Source organism: Anolis sagrei, chromosome 2, assembly GCF_037176765.1.
Source record: "Anolis sagrei isolate rAnoSag1 chromosome 2, rAnoSag1.mat, whole genome shotgun sequence".
NCBI classification, from domain to species: Eukaryota; Metazoa; Chordata; class Lepidosauria; order Squamata; family Dactyloidae; genus Anolis; species Anolis sagrei.
In genome coordinates, this window is record NC_090022.1 from 126,435,537 (window position 1) to 126,454,567 (window position 19,031).

At 37.7% G+C, this 19,031-nt stretch overlaps 1 protein-coding gene across 3 annotated transcripts in view; it reads left to right on the forward strand.

Annotated features, from left to right (window-relative positions):
- Positions 1 to 19,031, forward strand: part of SHISA6 (shisa family member 6) — a 354,817-nt gene that overhangs the window by 68,533 nt on the left and 267,253 nt on the right. For all 3 annotated transcript variants that reach the window (XM_060764465.2, XM_060764466.2, XM_060764467.2), the window contains exon 4: positions 6,033 to 6,128. In XM_060764465.2, coding sequence (XP_060620448.1) covers positions 6,033 to 6,128 — 96 coding nt within the window. The remainder of the gene's footprint in view (positions 1 to 6,032; positions 6,129 to 19,031) is intronic.

The window sequence follows — 19,031 nt, forward strand, 5'->3', positions numbered from 1 at the left end:
ATAAAAACTCAACAATAAAACACAATGTAAAATAGAAGGCTGAAATATGTCATTAGAAGATTAAATTATCGCTTGGATCTAAAACCACAGTTAGTGGCTATTATGTGGAGCTAGAACCTATGATTGAGGTCTCTACCTCCTGTGTTCATAATTCATCATAGTATAGAGTTTTTTTGTTGCAAATGTAGCCAATGTCTAATTCTGGGAAGAACCTCATCAATCAGTGGAACATGTTCTAAATGCTGATGGAAGAAAAAATCTGGGGCATAATTCTGCTATAACTTCACATTTTAAGGGTTGGTTGCTTTTTTTTTTTTTTTTACTCTACTGTATATACTCATGTATGTTGACCTCATGCATACATAGAGGGAAGATTTGGGGCCAAAATCATGAATGTTGATATTTACTATGGATAAGTTGAGGGAGATAATAGAGAAGGTCAGTGCTTCTCTGACCTTCTCGGTGGTGGCCCCTCACCTGTGGAATTCACTCCCCAGGGAGATTAGGTCATCGACATCCCTCCTCTCCTTTAGAAGGAAACTAAAAACATGGATGTTGGAACAGGCTTTTGGGTAATCTGGCAGACAGACAAAGGACAATGATGACTAGAATTGATAGGATCTGACAATGTGGAATGTACGGATTCTGAGCTGGCGAACGTTGAGCACTAGACTGGTTTTATTGATAGTGATGTATGATTGATTGTTTTAATTGTTTATAACTGTTGTCTATATATGTTATTTTATTGTTGTGTTGGCATCGAATTGTGCCTTTTGTAAGCCGCCTTGAATCCCCCCTCGGGGGTTGAGAAGGGCTGGGTAGAAGTATGCGAAATAAATAAATTATGTCATGAACTTCTTTGAAGATTTTAATTATATATACATATACACAGAAACATATGATCTTCGAAATTCAGTAATAAAAATACAAGCATTTTTTCCCAATCCCACCACCTCTCCATTCCCTCCCGAGAACCTCTACCCCTGACTTCTCTTTACATAATACAAAGGTACAGGAGTACTATTGAATATTTATACCTCAGTATGTTCAAGTGTTTAATCATTTTCCCCTGGTTTCTCCGTCTGTTCTATAGTCTAAACACAATGCCAATAGATTGACTATAGTTCAGTCTTATTAATCTTAACCATCTGTCCAAGGTTCTCAAAAGTACTCATTTTGTTTTCTTCATCATGCTGTATCCCATTTTACATCAATTCCCCTCTTTCTCTCCCCCCCCCCCCCCCGCCCCCGGGAACAGTTTACTACTTTTGCTATGCTTATTATAATTGCTCGATCATAAGGATAGTCTTATTTAATTCCTTATATCTATCTTTCCCCTATATTCTGGAAATGAGGCCCTGCAATTTTGCCTCCCAGGTCTTTCTGGTTTGGCCCATCCTATAATAACTTTTCCTTTCAATAATATAGTCTTGGAGTAGGTAGTCAGCTAGATATTTATATCCAATGTTTATATCCCATTTCTTATGGTCTTTCCAACCTAGGGCAACTGAGGCATCATGTGTTGTTTTTTTAATTTCCTCCCATTCATTAAATCCCCCATTGCCTTCCATTTTCTGCACTAAAAATTGTATCTTGTTCCATTCTATTTTTTTTTTTTACCTAATAGCTCGTCTATTTCCTTCTTAATTATTTTATGGAACATTTGTATTTTTTCACATTCTCACCACATGTGGGTGTATGTTCTGGTGTATGTTCTGGTTTTTCCACAGTTATGTCAACAGGTTATGTCAACAGTTATGTCAACAGGTTCTTGTAATATAAGCCGATTGCATGGGGATTCTATACCATTCTATACCATTTTGTAAGTATTTTCCGTTACATGTCTTTGATCTTTACATGTTTTATTTTATTAATTTATTGTATCCAGTTGTCTATTTCTACCTGGCTGCAACTTAATTCCTCCTTCCAGACTTCTATCAGGGTTGTGTTGTATTGTTTTCCAGTGATTATTTTGTGTATGAACCCCACAATTCCTTTCTCCTTCTCAACTTTCCATTTTATTATTTTGTCAAGATTTGTTTCTGGGGTTTCCTTACTCTTCCATTCTGTTATCTTTTTAGACAACCCTCCCCATAGTAGCCAATTTCTGTGTTGTTGTTTGTTTGTTCATTCGCTTCTGACTCTTCGTTACCTCATGGACCAGCCCAGGCAGAGCTCCCTGTCGGCTATCACCACCCCCAGCTCCTTCAGAGTCAAGCCAGTCACTTCAAGGATACCATCCATCCATCTTGCCCTTGGTCGGTCCCTCTTCCTTTTTCCTTCAATTTCCCCAAACATCATTGTCTTCTCTAAGCTCTCCTGTCTTTATTATGTGGCCAAAGTACTTCATCTTTGGCTCTAATATCCTTCCCTCCAATGAGCAGTCGGGCTTTATTTCCTGGAGTATGGACTGGTTGGATCTTCTCGCAGTCCAAGGCATTCTCAGGATTTTCCTCCAACAGTTCAAAAGCATCTATCTTCCTTCACTCAGCCTTTCTTATGGTCCAGCTCTCACATCACTACAGGTTCCTACATATTCCCATCTGTTTATTGGTTTCTCTAACCTTGCCCATCCCTGGAGCTCTCCAATGTTCAATTCAAGTACCTTAGGTTAAGAACGAAGCTTTTACTGTTTGACACTTTACTCAGAACAGGAGATAGTTCCTCTTTAAATAAGAATTAAAGTGCAGTGGATGAGAAGACCCAAGTTTTTCAGGCTGATTTTCTTTTCTTTTTTATGTTAATTTTTATTGTGTGCAAGTAACAAAAAAAATCAAACAACAAATTATACAAAAAATATAGTTACATCATCCTACCACACCCATTCCCATTTGCTATTGTTAATCCAGCTGCAACAAAACTATATTGACAAATGTGATATTTTCCTTTGCTAAAACTCTCTCTAAATAGCCCTAAAAGACACTTTTTTTGGGTTTTTCTAATAAAGTTAAGGAAAACCCAGAAAGGTTTCAGGCTGATTTTCTGATTAAAATATCTAGTTGCTGGGCGAACAAGTGTATAGGGTACTTTTCTCTACTGTGACCCATCCTCTGACTGCAATTTTACTGATTGTCAAGAGTGACTGACAAAGAACGTATTGTTTCTGGCATGTGACATGTGCCCTGTACTCCATGCCCAACATGTGCAATGTACCCATTGCTCCAAGTAAGTGTTCACATATCAAAAGGAAGTTATAGTGAAAGAGTAGCCAGGAATACAATATTATTGCTCACTTATTGAGAGAGATAATAGAGAAGGTCAGTCTAAAAATGTTTCCATTTAAAGTTGGCATCCAAAATAAACGTGAAAGCCCGTGTTCTAGATCTGGTCCTGTAGAGGTGTCATTTCTCACCTAAAGAAATAGAATGACCATAGAGAGCCCCATAGTTATAGTAACAGGTGAGTCTCTTCAAGGGTGGAGACTTTAATGCCATTACAATTCTGATAAAGAGTCTGAGAAAACATGTTGTGCACTCGAGTTCTAAATCTTGTGCCCTATTCCTATTCCAAATAATGTGACTGCTCAGGAAAGAAAACATGTGTATCTCATATAGAATATAGGAATCTTGTGACCTATGAATTCAGCATGGGGAGTGCCAGCAAAGTAACATCAATGTAACTGCTGGACACTAGCAGATTCCCTCACGTCTTTGCCCAAAATATATTTGTTATTGTCATTGCTTACTAAACTGTACAACAGTTAGTATCATGTGGTATCAAATACAAGAGGGATGGAGCCAATTGTCTCAGGCACACAGGGAACAGCTTGTCATGCTATTGATCAATCCAGTTTAGTATTGTCTACTCTACACAGACTACTAGTGGTTCTCTAGAGTTTCAAATAGGGAACGTTTCTGGGAATGAATATATATCATTGAACTAAGGACCTTCCACAATGGCAAGCCTTGTGAAGATTGTGAAATCTCTTCATTAAATGTGATTCTGGAAGCTAAGCAACATCAAGTCTCTTTAGTACTTGAATGGGGACCCACCAGAAAATATTTAAGGTCTCTCTGTAAGGGAGTTAGCTTAGGAAGACTGAATCTACACTGCTATATAATGCAGTTTTAGAATGCAGAATCAAATCATTAAACTGGATTATATGGCAGTATAGACTGGTTTAATGCAGTTCAGTGAATTTAATTTGCATTCTGAAACAGCATTACATGGCAGTGTAGATGGGGTCAAAGAAGAGCCAAAGAGCCAAAGATGGGGTCAAAGAAGAGCCAAAGAGTCATGTTCTGGTGTCTCCTAGGCCTGGAGAGTTCATTGAGCAAACAATCCCTGGCAGGGGAGAGGAATTAAAAGCCTGGGTCACTCCAGAGAGATACATATGAAGATGTGCACAAACACAATCATTTTTTTTATTAAATACGTTTATTGTAGTTTTGCTTACAAACATTTAAAAACACTAGAATTATTAGAAAGAGGAAAGGGAAGATAGTGGATAGGTGTGGGGGTAGGCAAGGGTAGGCTTGGGGGTAGGGGATGGACGCATTCGAGCATCAAGAATAGGGGGCAATGAAGAAGCAGGGGGATGGCGAGGGGAAAAGAAAAGGGGGGAAAGGATGAGAAGCAAGGGGGGGGGGAAGTAGTGGGAGAGAAAAAAGGCGGAAAAGAGACAGATATATGACAGTTTAAAAAATAGTTTAGAAACTGTTCCTTTTGTTGACTTCCGCCTTTATCTTCCCTGGGTAGTCTTGGTCATCACTCTGGAAACACAATCATTTATAAGTAAGCCAGACACAGATAAGTAGAAGATTGTCTATCAGGTTGTGTTGTGGAAAATAGAACAGGTGAAAGGGAAGTCCAGAAAACATGCAAAGAGTCAGAGAGGTTAAGAAGCCTTGATAATAGGCATGATAGAAGGCAGGATCACATCTGTAAAGACAGATGTTGAATCCAACAACTTGGTATCTCAAAAAATATCAACAAACATACTGTTTTGGGGGCAGGGGGTTCATACTGCTGAAAATACATTAAAGACACTTGATCTCAGGAGACTTGATGCTTTCTTTTCAGCATTTTTTCCCCTCAGGACCTTGGGAGCCTTCTTTCTTTAAAGTCTGTATGAGTTCTCGCGGTTATGAGGGAAACAGGAGACTTTATTAGCTATCAGGGGGCTCAAAGGAAGGCTGACAGCTGGAGATGCCACGCCAATCTCTCATTCCTTCTGCTGGGAACTGTTATCCTGACTGTCCTCCTCTGATGAGGAGAATTTGTTCTGTTTAGACACAAAACAGTCATTCAGACTTCAAAATACTATGCTAGAAAGATAAGACAACGGTGTTCCTACAATATACTTGGAAACAAAAGTTTATGTCGCACCAACTAACTACATCCTCAATGGGGATTGGCAGATGCTGGATAAATGTAGTTTCTGATTGCTTGAGATGTACTATAAAAATAGGCCTAACTACATAATACTATACATACCATACCATAAACTCTGTACCGACTTCATATTAATATTGAAATACAGCAATTAAAAGCAAATCAAGGCAAATAAATACAAACTTCACTTAAACTTCCATTTGTGCTAAAATGAGTTTAAGTTTATTTAAAGTATTAGTTCTTTGGGGGAGTGGGGTTTCCAGTTGCTTGGGAGTTCTGTTTGCTTGTGTTCTGATGAGCAGAGTGTCTGTCATATATATTTAGACAAGGATGGGGTGGCCATCTGCAGGGAGTGCTTTAATTATATTTTCCTGCATGATAAGGGGGTTGAAATGGAGCATCCATGCAATCTTTTCCAACTCTATCGTTCTATGATTCTATGAAGAAGTTGTGTATTAGTGGAGCAACCATGGGAAAGAGGCTTGAGTTTCACAGAAATATGGCTAGTATAGGATAGGATTGGTTTGTATAGGACTCGATAAAGGAACTTGTGCTAATCCATTGCTGTTCCATTGTAATCCATTAACACTCCTTTAGACATTTTAACTCAGGAACTGAATTATGGATATTGTTGAACTGGCAGGAGCAAAGATAAATTGCATAAAATGATATTCTGTTTCTCATTTTTTTCTTGGCAGGTCACTATGGAAAGGATATTTATCGAAGTGGAGGTCCGGATTTCCATAATTTCATCTCCTCTGGTTTTGTCACATTAGGAAGAGGACACAGCAAGGGTACAGTGGAAACAATTTTTTGCTAAATAGAAAAGATGTGTTTGAGTACAATCTCTCACTTGGAAGCTTGGTTATGTATGACACCAGATAACAGTATTTAGTGAGGCAGATCATAGGTATATGCTGGAACCTACAAGTCAAATGAAGTGCCATTGGTGAACTCCTAAATGCTGCAGAGAGGGAGGGAAGTAATAAACCTTTATGTTATGGTATGGAGGCTTCAGTTACTGTTTGCAGTATATTACCTAATGCTTTCCTGGGTGTGTGGGTGCAAACTCCTAGCTTTGCTACCATTTGCCAAGGAAAGAGACTATAGTGCAATGCCGCGCAGGAATAAAAGGGTGGCACCATCCAAATGAAAGATGCTGCTATGGGTCCACAGTGCATTCCACTTATATTGTTAAGGATATAACATGTAAACATATGCTTACATCAGACACAGCTCATGTTTTGGAATTGATGCCAGTGAATATGGGCAAATCTAACAGGAACATCTCCTACACAAACCCAATTAAAAATACAGGAACCATGCAGGAGGGCAAAACATTCACACTTCCTAGTGATATTATGATATTACCAGATACATTTTTTCATACTAATCTCAAGTCATTTGAAAAACCAGCTTAGGTAAGGATGGATGGACTATCTCTCATTCTTTTCAAAAGACTTAAAATGGAGTGATTTGGTGCTGGGCTAGTTAAGGACACAATTAGAAATACTAGTGGCCTTGGGGACTTCATTTTCTTTTGCTTTGCTCTGCTTCCCTCCAGAACACGTTGCTTGGCAGTCATGCATGAGTCTTACAGAGATATTTATTTTTGCAATACCTTCTGTGGTTTGCTTGCTCTTTACTTGTGGCATGTTAATGTCTGGACTATATAAGATGATTTGAAGTGTGCCAGAAAAGTCATTGTCCTGCCACACAACAGAGCACCAGTCTAGATGATCATTTAACATCCTCCAGCTTTTCACTTCTACAATTTCAGTGGGATTTCTGCAAGAAATGTTCCTTCTAGATTATGCCATAAAATTACTTTCAGATTATTCACTAATGAGTTTGTGTTGCCATATTCAATATAACAGGAGTGCACTATATATAAATATATTTCTCCCTCCAATGTTTTACGAATTTTCTAAAGTGATTTCCTTAAAATTAATATATTTTTGTGTGTCTTCTAATCTGTGATAACTATAAAAATACATATATGCACATATATAGGTAGCTATAGGTATAGATATATAATATTGTACAAAACATGAAAACATGTCAGTATCCATATTTTGCACTATGTTTGTTCTGTGTAACATAATCTGTGCAGTACAATGCTGAGTGTACTGATGTGGAGCTGTGAAATAGTTAATGATACATACTATATCATCTTGGGATCATGTTGATACGTACAGATGACATCCGGGAGTTTCTTGATGCCAGAACTTGGATGGATTTTCTTTTAAGCATTTTATTGTCTACTTGGGTGGATTTCTAATGCAAAATTGTGTGAATTTTTAATTTTCAACTTACTTGTGCACATTCCATTGCCTTTGGACTGTTGAAGAGTGAGTCAACCTCTTTGAAAGACTTGAGGAGAGAAAAGGATGGGCATTGTCTGGTTCTAAGACGCGGCATCCAGGCTAACTGACCATCTTTTCCAGGGTCCACCTCACTCAGGCACATTTGCGCATTGAGGGTGGTCTGTTCTGCAGGGCAGATACAAACCACAGTGATAATCCAACATTGTTTCCTGCTGACTCACTGTGAGACTGTTGTACATTTATATTATAGATGTATATGGACAATCTATTTCTATAGAAACAATGTACTGTATGTGGAGACAAATTGTTTCATATATTCATCCCTGTTGTTTGTTGTCACTGCTGCTGTTGTTCCCATAGATGCTCACCATTCACAATGTTGTAAAAGAAGAAGAGGGAGCTTTCTTTTTCTGCCATTTTTTTTACTGTTAAACCAAATCAAAGATTATTTTTTTTGCCAATGTCATCCAAAGCTGTGTGAGTTCTGTGGAACTGTCACAGAAAAACCAGTATATGTGTGTATTGTCTGTGCTTTATGTGTTCAAATAAAGTTTACTGAGGTAGAGGCAGAGCCCATAGGACTGAGCTCTCCTGTGGGACAGGGTGGTAAATAGAAAGAAGCAAAAATGAGTGAAAATGATCATATACAATTGGATAAAAAGCAAAGCGCCAACCCTCGGGGGTTGAGAAGGGCAGGATAGAAATGTTGGAAATAAATAATAAGAAAAGGGAGACTGTATGAACTTTCCCTGAACCTGTTGTTTTAAAGGTTTTCACTGAAACTTCAACAAAACCTGGGCGAACGCAGAGCTGTGCAACCCACAGAGTCAATGGGGTTTCCACATAGGACTCTAAAGAAACTTCAAGATACATCTATTTTTACCTGTCCCGGGCATTCTAGTTTCTTTCCAAGAGATTTGCAATTTATTGTGTTACTGCTTCTGCACCTGAGAAAGTTAGAGTAATCAATCTCTTTGCTTAGAATTGTGGTGTGATTGACAAGATGGGAATGCAGAGGAATAATATGCAGGAAAAATAGATACCCTATATACTCATGTATAAGTCAATCTCCAGCATACGTTGAGGGCAGGATTTGGGGCCAAAATTATAGATTTTGATATGACCCATGGATAAGTCAAGGGTCATTCTGTGGAGAGGGGAATTCCAGGTTGGGTGGGGGGCAACCACTGTCACCACCATTTCCCCACCCAAGAAAGCTAGAAGCTGTGCCATGTCATAGAAGGTCAATCCTTCTTTTAGGTTCTCGTGGAATGGACTAAGCTCTTGACTTTCACCACTCAGAGAAGGGGATGGTTCATTTTTATAAAATAAGAGTTAACTTACAGTATTCATATAGATCCTATTGAAAATTTGACCCAAGTTTTTTGGTTTGATTTTTTGACTAAAATTTCTAGATTTATATATGAGTATATAGGGTAGATGGTAGTCACCACATGCAAGGCAGGGAAGTAGTAAGTGAGCTTTTTTGCTATTTAGCTTCATTTGGGGTTGCCAATTTTCACTGTTTAATTAGGGAACTTTCTAGAATTGATTTCTTTTCCCTGGAATAGTAATCCTGCTGTAATAATGAATATTATTTCTGCTACAGCTTCTAACTTTTAGAAATATTAACTTTTAGATTCTATTTGGCCAATAAATAAAGCTTCAACAAAATTATTAATTGATATGCCAGTAAATTTGATTTCAATTTGTTTTTAATATTGTTAGCTGTTTTGGGTCTTTTTTGAGAAAAAAGCGGGATTATTATTATTAATACTCCCCCTCCTTCCTAAATTATTTCATCTGAAGAGTATTCCATTTATTTCAACAGTTCTCTCTTCCAATAAGAGGCATTGCAGCCTAAACCAAATGATGCCTTCTTTATTATTTTGGAAGCTAGGTTTATCTTTTTGAGCTGTGAGACTTGGCAAAGTTGCTTGCGTAGTTGTGTCTAGTGTGGCAGCTTTATGTTCTGTGCCTTATTGGTCTGGCGTTTGTGACTTGGATTGAGCTGTTTCAGTGTTTCTCAATAAATAATTCTGCTTGTTCAGTCTTCATAAAGACAGCCTGGCTGGATACTTTTCCAAACAGAATGCTGGACTAGCTGGGTGACACTGAACTGTTTCTTTGGGTTTTTTTTTTTAATGAATGTGATTTTTAAAGGCCTTTTCAAAGTAAAAATACACTAATGGGCTTGAGAAGTGTACCTTTCATCCCATTAGTTAATGCTGCTGTTGCATGTGATCGCCATAACTATGTAGATGGAGGTATTGTCTTGCTTATCTGACTGCATTGCTTTAGATTATTTAATTGTAGCCATGCCTCTTGAGATTGCATTGTAATTGTTTATTGCCTGTGAAATTCCTCAGTAATACAGTTTGTAGACAGAGGTTCTTCTGTTCCAGAAACGGAAGCTTTAGGAGGTAAGCTACCATCATCTCTGTTGCTTGATATAACTCCCTCTGGGAAAATGCAGTTTAGTAATGCTTTATCTCAGGTGGCTCCCACTTAACATTAATTTTTTTGTTTTGCATTGTGTTAACTGGACGTGAATGTTGGTGATTCTGTGTGTAGTTTTGCTTTGCTTTTTGTTTTACGGAAGGATATGTGTGCACTTTCCACACATGTTGATTTCTGTGATATATTTGCACGCTGAAGGCTGAGTAGCAGTTCAATAGGGAGACCCTTCAAAAGGCTGGAAACAGGAGTACATGACATGTGAAATACCATGGATGGCAAGCAGATGAATTGAGTATTTTGACATTCCACAACTTTCTGAGCTTGTGTCATTTACCTTTCTGGTATGACACTTTGCTGGATGAGTCATCTTAGCCTGACATTTCAGTCTATAAAATTCTTCCAAAGTATATTCTTAAAACTATGGGATCAGTTGGAGAGCATTCAAACACAGACATTCTGGTGACGCAGGATCTCCTTGCCTCATGCTCCTTCTTTCATCTGTTGAAAGGAGGGGGTGATGAATGCTGTAACTAATCACATAAGAAAAACATACTGTGCACAATGTTTCATTGCTTTATTCAATTTACTTGTACCACTTACATTCCCTGGAGTTTGTGCATCACAAGCTGATATCTATTTAAGGTTGATAGAATAGAGTTCATCTTCCCAGATGTTTACCCGAGATATATATATATATATATATATATATATATACACACACACTATATATATATAGGAAAACAAGCACACTGTAAGCAGTAACTCCTGTGATGAGTATTTACACAATTATATGACCAACTTTCTTAGTTTTCAAACAAAACACTTTTATTCCTTACTTTATATCAGTCAGACACAAACAGCAAAAATATAAAGCCTACTTAAGCCTTTGTCCCTGTCTAAACTGCCAAACAGTGCAGTTTGAAACTGCCTTATATAGTCAGTATAGACTCATATAATGCAGTTTAACTGCATTGAACTGCCTTATATGAGTCTACTCTGACCATATAAGGCAGTTTCAAATTGCCTTATATGACAGAGTAGAATGGTCCCTCTTTCCCTTTTCTTTTTCTTGCAAGAGGAAATTAAAGGGCTCTACTTCTGCTTTTAAACAAACCATAGCTCCCCGCCATGCCCAAATATTGGGAATCAAGGTTATCTTGAACTAAAAAGGCAGGAGACGAAACCACTGGATCATCAACAACAACAACAACAATACACACAGTTACCTGTAGCATAAGTAAATGAAAAGTTCAGGTGCCATAGCAAAGTGTGGTTTGATTTAAATCCAAAGCAGCTCCTTCAAATGGTTCATGTGCCACATGAAAAAGGGAAGGAAAATATACCACCGGAAATTCATATTGTGCTCCTTCAAGTAGCCAGAAACAATATTCTCTCGCTTTTTCTGAGCTGGACCAGTTATTAACAATGAATGAACAAAAATAGAATATTATAATTTATTCAGGATAAACACAAATTGTTTGATACAGTTTGAAAAAAATAATTGGAGACCCTTTTTAGGTTTTCTTTGCCCTTTGTAAAAAGGAATTAAAGGCATCAGTGGATAATGCTAGAGCTGTGATATTTTTATTAACAGTCAACATTTTTTTCTTTTTCTTTTCTTCTTTTAAAGCCAGAGCATTTTGATCTTTGTTTGAGCCTGTGGAACTGTGATTGCAGCTCTACAGTTTGTGATGCACTGAGCTAAACATCGACCACAAGCCATGCACACTGGTCTGCCAAATATCTAACAACCTTTGCATTCTCTGGATAACAGACAATTTTTTCAAGATCTGGTGCAATCTATTACTTCTTTTGGTTCCAAAATATGCAGGTTTGAGCTACAGCTCTCTGGTGCATAATCATTTTAATTTTTCAGAACTGTAGCCTTAGTGTGTAAGAGGTATCCTTCTCCTCCTCTTGTTCTTTTATTATCCAGAATATTACTAAAGCATGAATCTGTAATGAAAACCACCAGCTTGGTCAATCTTGCAGAGTTTATATTATTATCTTGAAAAAAAAAGATATTTAGTGAAATGTCTTCTCAGGCTGTCATGGCAGATCACTGAAAGCAGGAATTGGTCAGTGTTGAATTTCCCTTCTCCTTGATATTTAAATTGCCTCAACTTTGTTCCTTAACTCTGCAAAATAGAATGTCCTTTGGTCTCCCCCCCCCCCCCCCCATCATTAGGTTTCTCAGTTTTTGACATATTAGGTAAAAATGATGTGAGTGCAGAATACATAATGAGAGTGATTTCCTTCATGTTCATGATGTGTTATATTACCTTGCGCTGCAATGTGCTAAACATGAAGCATATCTCCTCATGTCTATTCCTGCCTTTCCATTTCTTTATTATACTTTCTTTCGGTTCCTAGTTCCCCTCTAGTTTTAGACCTTCTGATAAAACTTTAACTTCTCCCCCATTGCTAGTGTAAAATTTCTCTCAGAGAATGATAAAATGCTGGGCACTACATCACTCGAATCTGGAAACCACCACACATAGCTCAGGATGGTTTTAGAGGTCTTGGGATACTAAAACTCACCTCAGAAGAGTTATAAACATAACCTCTACGATGACAGGACTTGAATTAAATGTCATGCTCACATGGTTTCATAGTTTCTTAAGAAGTATTTTCTGAAGATTGAGGAACATATATTTCAAATTTATGTGTCTTGGAGGGCGTCAACACTCTAAACATGTATAGTAAAATCAGATACTAAATTACTCATACTAACATCTCATGCATAGAGATGTTAGTATGAGTTGCTGTTCATCTGAGCAGCAAAAGAAACAAACAATGCTCAGATGCATGAACATAATACTATCTTTGACAGTTCAGCAATTAGCACCAATAAAGTCTAAATGAAGGAAATCTTTTATGCTAAAATAATCCTAAATTATTTCTGCAAGCCAATTAATTTCTTGAAGAGACCCACCACATACGCATGATGGGAAGACTAGTATATTAGACAGCCCCCGAGCTACAAACATCCAATTTACAAACAACTCATAATTAAGAATGGGGTTGGGACAACAGGAAGTGAGAGCAATCTACCTCACTGGGCCCTTACACACAGCCCTATATCCCAAAATATCAAGGCAGAAAATCCCACAATATCTGCTTTGAGCTGGGTTATCTGAGTTTACACTCAAATAATGTGGGATTTTCTGGGATATAGAGCTGAGTGGAAGGGCCCTCAGAAGGAAAATTCACTCCTGAAAGAGTTATAATGGGAAACTGGTGTTTCCGTTGAAGCTTTATCACCAATCTTTGTTTCCATAACAATTCATTTTTACAAAACCCAAGGAGCACAGGGACAGAAAGTGAAGTAAATCTTCTGAACAGGGGCACAGATTGCAAAACAAATGCCACAGGGGTGTTAGTTCTTCCCTATACTGTCCAAAGCTTATGTATATGCTGCCCCACAGAACCTGGAAATGGTGGGTTCTGGCTTTATTTTACTGGAATAAATAATGTGGTTGTAGGGTTGAAGGAGGACCTCAAGAAGACACCTTCATGGATCCCAGGCAAGAGGACTCATATATATATATATGAAGTTGTGCTTAAAAATGTACCCGTTCTGACTTATATACAAATTCAGCTTAAGAACAACCCTACAGAACCTATCTTGTTTGTAACATGGGGACTGCCTATAATGGGGGGGGGGGGAGGACACAGAAAATGGAGGTACTTGGAGCAAGCAAAAGATACTTTCCACATTTTGTCATGAATGTGTATTTTAAAAGTATGTTTCCAACCTTTTTGTGAGTCATTTTGTATGTTAGAAGAAAGGATTATGATGATGTCAAAACAAAGCAGAAAATAGGCAAAGAGATTGCAGAAAATGAAGACAGGCACATTGAAAAAGATAAGAGAAAAGAGGTACAATCCCCCTGTCCCACAGTCTATATAAATGAAGTGGACTTTGTTACAAGAAAACATGAAGTATGTGTGAAGAACTGCATTACACATTGCATTAACTTTTGAAGTGCTTATGGGTTTTCTCACTTACTAGTCTCTGATATATATATAATGTTGTTTGCAACATAATGTCATTGATTTTGTGAATTATTCTGTAGAGTCTCTGATTAAATGGCAAAACACAGCCAGCTAAACCAGGATTTGGATAAGAACTTTTGACGCAAAAATCTTGATGCTGTGGGCCTTTTCCCCCTTGATACTTATTGCTTGTTTGTTTTGGTTCTGCATCATCTGTCTCTGACTGCTGTCCAGGTTCATCCTCCATGTAATTTTAAAGTAACGCAAAGTTTGTCCCTGCAGGTTCTCTTCCAGAATCATTGTTGACTCCTTCTTTGTTGCATACCTGAAAGGAAATAAACCAACTAAAAACTGCTGTGTATTTATAAATCTTTATAAATATGTGTGTCTCTGTGTACATTTTACTTTACTACCGAGGATCCAGTTACATGAACACAGGAGAGATTGTCACTGCTCCATACCTTCAAGGAATGTAATTAGGACCCTCTTCCACCGTGCCACTTTATCAAATGCCCCTGTGCCCCAAAATGACTCTGGCTCATTAAACAGTTAGTGTACACTCTGTCAGATATGATTAAGGAAAACTGGATTAGTCATAGTCTTTTGGCAACAGCTACAGTTCACCATTCAATAGCAGTGCAAAAACAGGTATCGTGAAGACCTCCCATTGTCATTAACACTTGTTAGAAACATCACATTGGCATGAAGTAATCAAACTGTAGTCTGCATCCCAATTCATCAGTTTATTATCACCTTGGACAATATCCATTCATTTGGTTTTTTGGTATATGATGTGTGTGCTGTTCATATTGAGTTATGTTTTCTGACTAGCGCATGCTGATCCAGATCCTGTAATCAGTTGCAGATAGCCTGAAAAGGGTAGAATGCTTCATCACAAAATTACATTTTTATAAATACATTTGATAAATACAATTTTAAGATGAAACTCTAAATGCATGTTGAGTAGGTGGAAAATACAAGATCCAATATCACCATAAGCCACACCTGTTGCAACTACATTATATACAGTCATGGTAACAATACCTCAAAAGTGACAAATATTAAAATGTTCCATTAACCATATTTTGTTCTATTATAGACATCTTTTTTCAGATTTTTACAGGAATTAACTGACATTGCACAGCTGGGAAAACAATACTACATTTAACTTATTTTCTGGCTTTGCAGAGTGTAGTGTATGTGTGTATGTACCCTTCAAGTCATCTGTAACTATATAGCGACTGTGCGTTTAATAGGATTTTCTAAGGCAAGTGCTCAGAAGATGTTCCTGCTGTTCTTTCCTCTGAAATATAGCCATATAGCCAAGTTTTGTTTTTCAGTTTTTAAATAAAGGAAGGCTCCAATAAAATATCTGACAGCTTTGGCATTAGGGACAATGACTGATAGTTGCCACTAAGAAAAGGAAACAGAATCAGAAGATTAGGAATTAGGATGGAAATACCTTGTTTATCTAAAATACTTCATAGGTTTCGATAAAAGTTGATCTGCTGCTAAATGGCTTTGGCAAGCAAAGCTGGGTTAGAAGCTCAGGGAGGCACTGGACCACCTATGAGCAAATAACAGAGAAGAATCATTATTTGGATGTAGGAATAGAGAAACAGATGAAACAGTAAAGGGGGAGGAAAAGGGGAAGGAAGAAGAGTATTATATCTAAAGGATACTCACACACATATGCCTGTGAGGAGACCCATTATAAAACATGGTTGAGAGTGGGTACAATTTAGAGGAGGTGGGGAGGAACAACAAACACATGATGGGGAGGGAGGAGGGATTGCTATGGATTCAAAAGGGAAAATGTATTATTTGGTGATGTCTTCCTTGAAGAAATAAACAGACATTGAACAGATAATGGGAGACTTCACTCTACCTAATATTTGTTGAAAGTCAGGTTCTGTCCAGAATTGAATATCAAGCCCATTTCCAGAAGGTAAGGGAAGCAACAGAAGAATGTATTATTTTGGACCTAATCCTAACCAACTGGAAAGAAGCAGTAAACAAAGTAGAAGTGTTGGCTCCTCAGGTATGGGAGTGATCACATTCTAAGATTTTTTGGAAGGATTGGATAGGCTCATAGAAAAAAGTCAGTTGTTGAATGTAGTAGGAATCATTTCCATTTAAGCATGTCTTACAAACCACCCCCCCCCCCCCCAAATATCTGCAGGGAATACATTTACAAACTTTGTGTGGATACATGATACCACAGAATTGAACAGTATTATTTTCAATGGGACCAATGATGGAGGTATTGAGAAGAAAGTGTAGTTTGTCCTAGAGTCCATCAGTCAATGCACAACAATACATATATTAGTTCCACAGATACAGAAGTCGTATTTTTATATAAAAGAAAAGAAAATATTAAAAGAATATCCAGAATGACTGATATCCATAAAATTATGGCTGCAGTTTTGCAAAGTAAGTGTCAGAACATTCTTTACCATTCACATAACAATAAAATTACAGAAAGAGAAATGTAAATAACATATAACATTCATAATCCATCATAGTCCTCCATATTCTCCTGAATTCCCTTGTTTATCCTCTGGAAACCCCTCAATATACACAGCTTCCACAGAATTGCAAGGAGAGGAAGGAATTTATTCCACCAGCAGAGTCTGTTCTCCTGAAAGACAGGCATAGTTGGGTTGGTTCCAAGGTATAGAGCTAAGTTGTGCTGTTTTTTGCACTCGGAAACCAATCTTCTTTTTATATATATTTGAAAATGAAATATACATTGAAATGAAATTGTATTTGTATATGTAAAAAATCTATATGTAGAAAGAGATGAGAGTTTACAATGTGTCAATTGTTCCCCACTCTTCATTCTTTATCCCATATATTGTATATTCCTGGTAGACAACGGGGAGATTTAATGGCAAAGTTTAATGATATTAAAGGCAAAAGGAGATGAAAGGTTTAAAGACTCATGCTCATACATCTACAACATTAAAAAAAAAAAACAGACATGCCACTGGGTCTTTGTTTACACACTGAGAAAACTCCTCAGCTGCACTTCTCACTTGACCACATTTTGAATGATGGGAATAGACGGTTATTATTTATTACAGTGAATAAAGAGATAATGAGTTTGGATGTAACTAGCACTAATTGGTAAACAGCTGTGCAAATCATATGGGTTTAAGGTAAAGCTGCTGAAAGCTAAGTAGCTGGGTTTTTCCATTGTTAACATGGTGCCACATGCCACCTCTGTGTCAGATGCCCCTGTGCCTTTAAGTAGGCATCTTCTGTCTCTCCTTGCTGTCTGTGAATTCATCTCAACTGTTTTGCAGCAATCTGTTTTGCCATAATGAACCCCCCCCCCCTTCTCTGCCTTGTGTATTATGTCAAAATAAATCACACCACTGAAATGAAAAGCCAGGCAAGTATTGAATGCCCTTTCCTGGGAAGGCTTCTGTCAGCTACATGGCTCCTGGTTTGGCAGCTGGCTTTAAAGGTTGGAAATTGGGGGCTGCCTGCGTTGCACTGAGTGCTGTAACACATGTAAACAACGAGCTGCTTCAGCATTCTCTTTGAAAGGGGTTCACTTTCCGTTTCTACTGACTAGTATTCGGTTGTAGAAATGGGGCTGTCATTTCATGTACTAGCTCTCATTCAGCTCCTTAAAGCTGGTGCTTAACCTGCAAAGGGTTTCATAAGAAATTTGGTATCTGCAAAAGGCACAGGAGCATGAGGAATTTAATTTTTATTCCAGTGTTTCTTTTACAGTAAACTCTGTTTTGACCCTTGCAAATAATACATTTAGATATTTAAAAAACATTGAAAATGTATGGGTGGAAATGCTCTAAAAGTCCATTTATGCCAGGTCTGAGCTAAGGTATTTCACATTCAACACATCTTCTAACATTAACCCGTGTCATATTTTTTCCTCTAACAATAATACAGACAGCAGGATACTTCTGTAAGTGCCTATAGAAAAAAAGGAACAAGATAGAAAAAGTAGACATTACAAGGATATGAGCCATGCTACTTATTTCAAACCATACTTCTTTTCTGCCTCCTTGTGAGTAGTAGCATTTGACTCTTGCAAGAGAATCCACCTGAAGTAAGATGGAAATAATGGCATACCCAACGTTTTAAAGAAAAACTAACATATAGCAAGAGATATAAATCTATATTTAACCAAATCAAATCCTCTGGAATCTGCTCCTTAGTCCAAGGAGGTCATGCTGTCAGTGCAAAAGAGAACTCTTTTGTTGACGGTTAATGCTACATGTTTTAGCAGAAACACATCGTTTTCAGTATCCTCCCTCTGGTTACCTCTGAAATATAAAATGGAGCTGGGAAATTGTGAGTGGCTTGTGAGGGAGGCCCCTCCCACACAGCTGTATAAAATCCACAGTGAACTAGATTATGTGGCAGTGTAGACTCAGATAAAACTACATAACAAAGCTCCCTCCTGCCACAAGAGTTATATAGGAAATGATGATGATGATGATAAACATTCTGATTTCCAACCTTTTTAAAAAAATAAATAAATGTATATTTACTTTTATATGAACATGATCATTCTAATTAAATTAATCTCCCAGCTGTACTGTGTAACCCCTGTTAATGGAGGCCCAAGCAACTCTCTCTTTTATGTCCCAGGATATATCATTGTGTAGTTTATTTGTGAAGATGCAGGATCAGAGAAGGCACAGGATGGGAAAACAAACGAATTGGTTCAGGTGAAAACAAACCAGATTTATTTGTTTGGCCAAACAGGTGGACAGTCCCTGCTCATGCAGGTAAAAGTGAAACTGCCACCCAGAACATACGATCGGTGGGCTTTTATACCTTTTCTTGAAGTAAGTTTCTATTTACTACAAAACATGTGAATTCTCATAAACCAGGTGGGTTTTTCTTTACTAGCTGATTGGGTGAATTGTGCTC